The sequence below is a fragment of the Ursus americanus genome, chromosome 13 (genome assembly GCF_024610735.1).
Source record: "Ursus americanus isolate L20-20 chromosome 13, mUrsAme1.1.p, whole genome shotgun sequence".
NCBI classification, from domain to species: Eukaryota; Metazoa; Chordata; class Mammalia; order Carnivora; family Ursidae; genus Ursus; species Ursus americanus.
In genome coordinates, this window is record NC_142139.1 from 69,252,393 (window position 1) to 69,261,842 (window position 9,450).

The 9,450-nt window shown below is 54.6% G+C and overlaps 1 protein-coding gene across 1 annotated transcript in view; it reads right to left on the reverse strand.

Moving 5' to 3' along the window:
* SLC25A37 (solute carrier family 25 member 37) overlaps positions 1-9,077 on the reverse strand; it is a 39,035-nt gene extending 29,958 nt beyond the window's left edge. The window contains exon 1 of the mRNA XM_045773971.2: positions 8,724-9,077. Coding sequence (XP_045629927.1) covers positions 8,724-8,933 — 210 coding nt within the window. The 5' untranslated portion in view covers positions 8,934-9,077. The remainder of the gene's footprint in view (positions 1-8,723) is intronic.
* Positions 9,078-9,450: the final 373 nt, after the last annotated feature.

The following is a 9,450-nucleotide window of genomic DNA, read 5'->3' on the forward strand; positions in this document are numbered from 1 at the left end:
TCCCCCCCAATCTCTTTAAACAGCTGTGCCTACATTCATTTAACCCCTATTCACAGAACACCTCTATCTGTCTTGGACAAGTCAGAGGGGAGAAGGTCTGGGTCTCCGCACACTGCTCAAGGTTCAGGCTTTACTCTGTAGGCAACGGGGACCGCTAGGGGCATATGAGGTGGAGAGACCACCTGATAGGAGATGCAGAAGATGGGGCTGGTCCTCAGCCCCTGGCATGGGCTCTGCTGCACATGGAGAACAGGCTGGATTTTCTATTCCACTCAGCTAACCTTACCTTTTAACAGGTTCCCAGTTGGATAAAACCATGACCTGGCCCCTGCAGAGAGCTTTATACTTTTTAAATTATGTTCACTGTTTAAATAGAGTTCATTGCAAACCTGGCTGCATTTTCTTTCTAGATGTAGTAACGAGACCTGAAAGGTGGGCAGGGTGGGCACTGTGACTCTTCTCTATTTAAAAAGAGAAAGCTGCACCTGCCCGAAGCTGCAGGGCTCAGGGGTGAGTGCGAACAGGACCAGCTATGAATGATTTACAGTAATTCATTCAACAAATCCTTAACTGAGCACCTACTATGTGCCAGGTATGGTTTCTGGCAATGGAAACATACCAGAGAACAAAAGAGCAAACTGCCCACTGGGAACTTACATTCAAATAAGGGGAGACAGACCACAAATAACATAAATAATAGTCTAAATACGAATAAAATAGACAAAGAATATAAGTAATAAATACAAGTAAATGGCACTGTGTGTCAGAAGGTAACACCGGGCTGTGGAGAAAAACAGCAGGGTCAGGCAACAGGGAAGTGGGGACCAGGGGAAGGAGGGTGTACTCAGTTGCGACTCGGGTGGTTAGGGGTGCCATCAATGCAAAGGAGACAGTGAGTCCCCGAAACCAAGGTGGCAGATGTGGGAGGGAGAAGAACAAAGGCAAGAACCTACTACAGATGTACCAATGGAAAGGTCTTGAAAACATAGGGGGAGTGGGGGGGGGGGGGAGGATGGGCAGAGGGGGGAGAAAGGCTGAAGAGGATCACCAAGTTTCTGAGGGAGGGGCGCCTGGGTGGCTCAGTCGGTGAAGCATCTGCCTTCAGCTCAGGTCATGATCTCAGGGTGTTGGGATCAAATCCCACATCGGCTCCCTGCTCTGCGGAGAGTCTGCTTCTCCCTCTCCCTCTGCCCCTCTCCTCTGCTTGTGCATGCTCTCTCGAACAAATCAATAAAATCTTTTCTAAAAAAGTTTCTGAGGGAGGGGGCCCAGGTTGGAGAGGACCCAGGGATGTCTACACTGGACGTCCTGGACACCGAGGCAGCCACATCTACGACATGTCTGTGAGGCAACAGCCCGGCTCCCAGAAAGACCGGACCAGAGACACCAATCTGCCATCTGAGAGTTACCGGGACCCAGGCAGAAACGGAGGGGAGAAGAGAGGGTGGCAGGCTGACTTCTAAGGAAGACCAGCAGAGGGGCCAGGAAAACAATGACCGAGTTTATTAGCAAGGAGATCACTAGCAGCCTCCGTGAGGTTTCCAGCAGAGTAGTGGACACAAAGCCAAAGGCCTGGCTGGTGAGGGGTGGGGGGCGGACAAGGTGAAAAAGCAGAGACCAGGTGTCAATGATCCTTTCCTAATACTTGTTATTTTAAAACCCTTGGGGCACATGGGGTCAAGGTGAGATGTCCGGCGTTTGTTTAAGATGGGACAAGTGTGGACTGTAGAAATGCTTTTAAGAAGGAATTACTGGTCAGGGGAAGGCTAAAGATACTGAAACCGAGTTACTCATGAGAGAGATGACCAAAATAACTACCACAGTGACCATTTATCGCACCCTCGGGCAGCACACACTGCAGCCACAGCTTTACGGGGGATGCCTCATCCAATTCTTTCAACAGCCCTATAAGGTAGGGCCTGGTGTTATCATCCGCACTCTGCAGACAAGGACGCTGAGCTGAGAGAGGTCACTCACACGCCCCGGTACAGAGGCAGGACAGAAACGCGTGGGTGGTTCCCAACACCACCTTTCCCCAGGTCCACTGACTCACGTTTGACAAAGGACGGACCCTCTTACCTTATAACAGTGGGAAGGCGGGGAACAGCACACTGGTTGGAAGGACAGTGACAGGACCGTGAGCTTGACTGGGGTCCTGGTTTCTCTATGAACTAGGGAGCAAGACGCCACGCAGGGGCTGAGAAAGAGGAGGATGGGAGTTTGGGAAGCAAGAGCATGGTCCAGAGCAGCTGCTGAGGAGGGTGGAAACAGACTGACCAGAACACACAGAAGGACAGGCTGAGGGTCCCAGAGGCAGGGGCACACAGGGCACCAGTGGAAGTAAACACGTGATTCTTCTCCAGAAGGACCTGACTGCCCGACAGGGTGATGGGTCACCCAGGACTGGGGTTTGGGCAGACCAGCGAGGCAGGGAAAGAGAGGTCCCCACAGGCTCCCGTCTGGACGAGGAAGACAGGGACAGGCTGAGGCCTAGCCCAGTGGGGCCAGGCTGACACATCTAGATTCAAGATCTCAGAGGCAGAAAAGTTCTGGGTTCGGACAAGGCCCCGTGGAGTTACAGGTCATCAACCTGAGGGGCATAAAGAACACAGGGGTTTGGATGTTAGTCAGGTGGTGCCCAGGCAGGAGGGGATGTCCTCAGAGTGATTACGGGATTTACTCGTGGTGGAAGCAGTCTGTGCGCCAGATGCCAACGCCCGGAGAGAACGGGGGAAAGTAGCTGCAAAACTAAGCTGCTGACGATGACAGAGATGAAGGGGAGCACTGAGCCCCAGAGATTGCCCAGTATGCAGCAGGCTCTGCCATCAGTGCTTAGGGACTTAACCCTCACGGCCACTTTCCCCTTTTCACCAGCAGGAAACGGGGCCCAGAGAGAAGACTGGAGTGAGGGGGGACCTGCCCAAGGTCACACTAAGTGGAGCCAGGACCCAGTCCTGCGGTCTGGGTCTGGCTCAAGGGTCCCTGCTCCTCACCACTCTGCCTCCTGCCCCTCAGCGTACGTCAGCCTGGAGGCGGAGATGAGCAAATGAGAGAGAGAGAAGAGGAAGGACTGGAGCCTCCAACGAAGAGGGGAGGCTAAGACGCTGGTCAGTCACGGTGAGAGGGCAGGAGCCCCAGAGGTGCCCGGGCTTGAGCGGACAGGAATCTTACACTTGAGAGGCTTCCAGGAAGGAGTGGCCTCAGGAGAAGAGCTGGATTTCTATCACGACAGGGAGGCAGAAGGAACATTCGGTGCAGATAGAAGGGAGCTTGTTCCAAGGAACTTCCGCGGGGTGTGAGGAAAAATAAGGGAAGAAGAAAGCAATGGAAAGCTAGGTCAGGAGACAGAAACCAGAGAGAAAATTAGTATCCGCAGTTTACAGACAAAGCAATTACAACTCAGAAAAGCTAAGCGGTTCTGCCCCAACCAGTAAGTCAGACTAGGGATCTGACTCTCCCCAACATAGTTCTCTGAGGGTGAGACATGCGGCTCAGAAAGAGCTTGAGGGGAGGTGCAGAGTGAAAGACAAAGTGATTAGATACATTCCCCTATGGAAAACGTCAGCCCTGAACATTCAAGGTGGAGGCGGGGAGGGGACGGGCAGGCCCAGGGTTCACAATGCCCGCCCCTGCCCAAGAGCTCCTGCAAACTGCATGATTGTACAGGCGCGTCTGCAGCCAGCACTGAGGGGGCCAGAGGGCTCACTGAGGATTAAAAAAAGAAAAGGAAAATTCTCTGAGAAGGAAATGTTGGGTACGAGGAGAAATATGAAGAGAGCCAGAATGTTCTGGGGTTTAAGACAGACTGCCAAAGGCCTCATTCAACACAGAAGCTAGTTCATCCAGTGGGTTGGGGAAGGCAGCCCTCCTGAAGTTGGAAGGGGGTCAGAAACCCATGCCCATCAAAAAGGGAAAGTGGACTACAGTCGGTCATTGCTCTGAAGAGCAGATGGGACAAAAGCTCTCCTGAATGAGATGCCCGAAGGTAGTTAAAACATGCCCAAAAGAAATCCAGAAGATACGGGACACACACACTCCCCAGAGCAATGCCCTCTCCTGTGTGACATGCACACACCCCTGCGCGCTTTAAAGATGCAGTCAGGCAAATCCCCCATTCAGGTCCAATCGCCTCTCCCTACTGAAGAGGTGAGGGCGCCTTCCCTGCCCACTAGAATCCTAGGGGTGCCCCCTCAAGCCCTGGCCCAGCCTGCCCCTCCCCCACTTCCAGGCAGAGGGGGCTGGGGAAGGTCTGCCCCCTCCTCCAGCGGCAGGCCCGCGAGGTGCAGATCCGAGCTGTGGGCATCTCCTGTCGGCATCTGCAGGGCCCGTCACAAGGCAAAGAAAAAGACACGAGTTCAAGAGTATGCCTTTCTGGACTCCATGTCCCTTCCAATGCACCTTTTAGAAAAGCATCACCCACTTAAGGACAGAAAAAAAGGGAAGGGAGGAACCTGAGGAAGACAAGACAGGAGAAGAAAGACAGAAAAATCACTATAATTTTCTTGCAAGAACTCGGGCAATTTGGGATTTCACGCCCTTTTGAAGCTGAATGGCATCTACTGAACTGTACTTGGTTTTGAAAACACTGCAGTGGGTGGGAGGGGACTCTGGCGGCTGCCTTCACCCTTCCTACCAGCCGGCCTGCATTTCTGGGACCCCAAGGAGCAAACTCAGAAGTTGAGGAATGCTGAGCTGTCCTGGCACCTGCCTCCAAGCTCACTGCTGCTCAAAGCTCAGCAAGGCCAGCCACAGAAACCCCTGAGGCCAACCAAGGTTTCCAACTGGCTCAGCACCCACCGGCTCCTCGAGAGAAGGCTGAGGCTCGGGAAGACTGAGCCTCAACCCCCACACTGTCCACTGCTCCCCAGGGACTGCACCCGGCTGGGAAGGAGGGCTTCTCCCAGCACAGTTAAAGACGGCATTTCCCTGAGAAGCAAAGGGAAGGGCCGAGAAAGGGTCAGCGGAAGTTCCCTCGCTTCAAATCTTTCCTGTTTCCTTTTGCCCCCCGCTTTCACCACCACGGGATTCAGCATGGTCTAGAGTGGTGTGCCTAATCTGGTTGGAATTTCCTCCTCCACCCACCTGGCATTCTCCCCACGGTCTTGAGCACTCCCGACCACGGTTTCTCGCAGCCACCCCACGTGCTGGCCTAGGCGACCACGCCACTTGCCACTCTGGAGCACCGGCTAGAGAATCATGGAAAACCTGCTGCAAAGCCCCAGTTGGAAAGGAACGAAGAATTACTACTGGTTGGCGAACGCTCTGCGGAGCCCCCATGCTCCCTCCCTTGGTACCACGCAGACCATACAGTTCCTGGGAACTGACAGGAGGTCCCGCTGGCCTGGCCCTTTATGGATTAGAAAGCACTCACACTCCACCCCCAGGGACTAAGTGAGAGAAGGAGGCACAGGAAAGAGCAGAAAAGTTGCCGAAGGTCTTCCAAATGACCCTTTAATAATCACAGACTGCTGGAGCTTGTGATCGTCAGGTTCAGTATCCTTCATATGTTTTTGGCCATAACCCTCATTAGAAGGGGATTTTACACAGCCATTCAGGGGACACACACACACAACCCAAACAATTTCACCAAGCAACACTTTTTACTGTATGCCACACACACTTGTATTTTGTACTCTCACCGTTAGAGAGACTAATCTTTCTTAAAATGTTGATGCCATTAATGGGTCACAACCCACAGTTTGAAAAACACAGGTAATTAAAGTGACACTGGGGGGGTAGGATGGGACTTCATGGGAAAGCATATTTAACATAATAATTTTAAGCATTAGTAAGGTTGGCTTTCTGCCCCTATGACCACAAAAGCAAGGAGCTCGTCTGGCTCAGTGGTCAACGTGACCAGCACTGACTTCCATGGCCCACACCATTTAGGATGGAAAAACTGGGAAAAGCACGACCACCTGATACTCTCACTTAACCTCACATATTCAAAGTTCAAAATGTGTGCCATATAAAATCAGAGACAAATTTTTTTCCAACATACAATTTACACTGACATGGCTTCAACTGTAAAAATTCCGTGGAATTTCAGGTATCATAAAAGAGGACAATGGGTGTTCTGTGTATGTAGAAAGGGAGACAGGTTAAGAACGGGGAGAAATACTGAACTGGCCTGTAGCCCCCATTTTACAGGCACAAAACTAAGGCACAGAACAATGCCTAAGACACGAAGCAAGTTAGGGGCAGAGCTGGAAACCTAACCCAGGGCTCCTTACTCCATTACTCACAGTCTCCATCACCCAAAATGTTTAAGAAGAACACAGTCGAGGTTTCCCCAAGTGAAGCATTTCCATGACTGAAGCATGGATGCATCCCTGATATGTCATGACAGCCAACCGTGCTGATCTTGGCAGACCGTGGCACTCGGCTGCAGCCTCCCTGGGATCACGCAACAGGGCTCACACCACTTCACTCTCTCTCTCTGTGCCTTCTGTCTCAGCTGAAAAACGAAAAGAATAATCCTTGCTATACCCTTCCGAGAACGTTGTAGTGAAAAACCAAGGGCTTTAAAACCACACCTGCATGCTTAAAAACGGAAGAAGCCCTTACTAATTAGCTAACTGGGGCCTTCATTTTATAGTCAAGCCCCATAGGGTGAGTGAGTTGTCTGGGGCAGCCAGACCAGCTCCATCTACCGCACACGCCCTGATACCTATCCACAGGTGAAAACTGCTATGTAAAGTAATACTAAGTACACAGTGACACCTGGTTTAAAACATAGGACGTCTACGGGGCAGAAGGAGGGTCAGGGAAGAAACTAAACACAGAACACACAATTTAAACATATAAGACGAATACCTCTCTAGGCTGACACAGGGAGTTGAAAAGGCATGACTAATTACATCTAATCCTAAAGATAAGCTATAGTGATGCTCTGAACCACACTCAGCAAAACCTCAGATGTGGCATAGTTCCCCAATGGAACGTTCATCTCTGCCACCCTGTGGCTCTGGTGCCTACTCGAATAACATCTCCCTGCGCCTAACTTTCCCCACACTCTGTCCAAGGCACTGGACACAACAGCTTCAAATATGGGAAATTTTATTACATGTGACGCATTCTTTCCTATACAAATGCCACCTGGTATCGGTCCAGGGTCTTTCCTGGAGAAGCTGTGAAAACCTACGAGGCGAGATCTCCCCCATGCCCTCCATAACCCTGGCAGCGAAGACCATTCCCTTAATTCCCCCTGGGGATGCTGGACGGTCCGAAGAGGTGATGCCTCAGGCCCAGCAGCACCATCAAAGTTAGGGCCTCACCTAACTGCAAATGCCCATGCTTTCTCTCACTGGATTCCTGTCTGTCCACTGACTGCCAGCTCCCAGAGAGCTGCCCAGGGCAGGGAAAACCCTGACTTAGACATTCTGGTCTTCACACCTCGCATGTGGGGCCCACATCAGCAACAAGGTACAGCTGCCGGTGGGGGAGCTCTGTGGGCCCTGCCCGTCAGGAGAGCTGCCACCCAGAAAGGTCCCCAAGCACTCTTGGGCTGGAGTCAGAGGAACAGGTGGAGTGTGAGCCCGAGCAGGTGAGGCAGTTCATGGCTCTTTGCCTCAGTTTCTTCATCTGTTAATCCCTGGGTTACTGGATGAATGCCATGAGTTATGCCTACAGAAGTGCAAAATGTCAATACCAGCATTACCTTCCTGCCATTCAGTATCCTCAACAGGCGGACAGGAGGCAGCTCTCAGTCTAACAGGAAAAATCTGCCTGGCTAACGCTGCCTCCTTGCAGAAATGCACGTAAAACTACCTGGGGAAGGGACGGGCAAATCGAGTGCCTATTACACAACCCACAGAAAGAGCTGTATAGCACATGCTCTCCTTGCCTGCCCTCCTCCCTGCAACAAGAAGAGAAGGCAAATGTCACTGCAGGGCTCACTAGGGTGAGAGCCCTAGAGCCCTAGAGCCCTACCTCTAGGCTGCTCGGCCGCCCGAACTTATGGGGAAAGAGGTGCAGAAATCCTGAGAACAGGGGATCACGTAGGGCGTAGCTGAACCGGTATTCCCAAGAGAGCTGCCAAGAACCGCAGAGCCCCTGCCACTCCTACGCCTCCCCAGAGACCCGGGGAGCCGAAGCCACACACCCGGGCCGGAGGGCGCGCGGCGGAGCCAGGGCCACGTTTCTCGGCGCTAGCTAGCGTGGTTAGCGCTTCCCGGCGGCAAGCTCCCTCGGAAACTGCGCACGTGTGGGCAGCCGTGGCCACCCTACACAGACCGGAGGACGCCTCTCGCCGCGGTTCGGACACTGGGCGCGCCAGCGGGAGCCGCGAAGGGCTGGAACCCCAGAGCCCTCGGATCGCGTGGGCAGACGTGGTAAGACTGTGCAAAGCTGCACCGATCGCCTCCCTCGGGCACCCCGCCGCCACCACCGAGACCGGGGGCGCTCGCCAGTTCTTCTCCCCCGCCGCAGCGCCGCCAGCAGCCTGGATTGGGAAGGCGGTGGGAGCGGCGGTGCGTGGCGCCGGCCGGAGCACCCTCGTGGGCTAGGGACGCCCCCGGGGCCCAGGCGCGCGGCGGAAGGAGCAGCTCCGCGCGCTCGCGGCGAGAGCCGGGGTGCCGCGCCCCACGCCCCACGCCCGCCGCAGCCGGGAGGAGAGGTGGTTTCGGGGCGCTCCCCCAGGCTGCCCTTGCGCGGGATGCAAACGTACGCGCGCGGGCTCTCCTCTCCGCTCGCTCCGTCCCTAAAGTATCCTCGAGCCTCACCTTCACTGAGTCTACCGGGTACATGACCGAGTGCTCCAGGATCCCGGCCATCGCTCCGGCTGTCATGTGGGTGGATAAGGAGGCGCTGGTCGGCAGGTTCTCATAGTCCTCCGACCCGGCGTCCTTGCAGCCGCCGCCGCCATCTCGGCTGTCCCCATCCATCCTGCGCCCCACAGCCTGGCTCCCTACGCCGCCGCAGCGCAGCTCCATCCGCCAGCTCCGCGGGGCGCGGGAGGCTGCAGGAGGTGGGCAGGGAGGGGGAGGGGGCGAAAAACTTCACTTCTTAAAGTGGGAACCACCTCCCCGGTTTTGCGGCGCCTGACGCCATGGCGGGCTGGGGTGGAGCAAAGGGGACCGAGACACCAATCACTGGAAAAGAAGAGGCCGGCCGCGGCCCCACCATTGGTGTGCGGGACACTGGGGACCCGCCTTCCTGTGTGACGTCACTGTCCAGTGCAAATTTCCAAGCAACCGGACGGGGGCGAGAGGAGACGTTGGGGTGTCCCGGGAAGTTGTACTACCTCCCTCCAGGGTGCTGCTGCCGCCCTTGGGGCCGACTGGGCGGAGGAGGGGATCTGGTGGTCAATGGAGAGGGTCGTCCGGGCCCGCAGGGGGGACATGCCTAGGGCTGGAGGGAGATCAGGAACAACGAATAATCCTTTCCCAGAGCCCGGGGTTTTGCAAACAGTGTTGTTCAGCAAGTGTTGGCATTCCTAAGGCCTGGAGT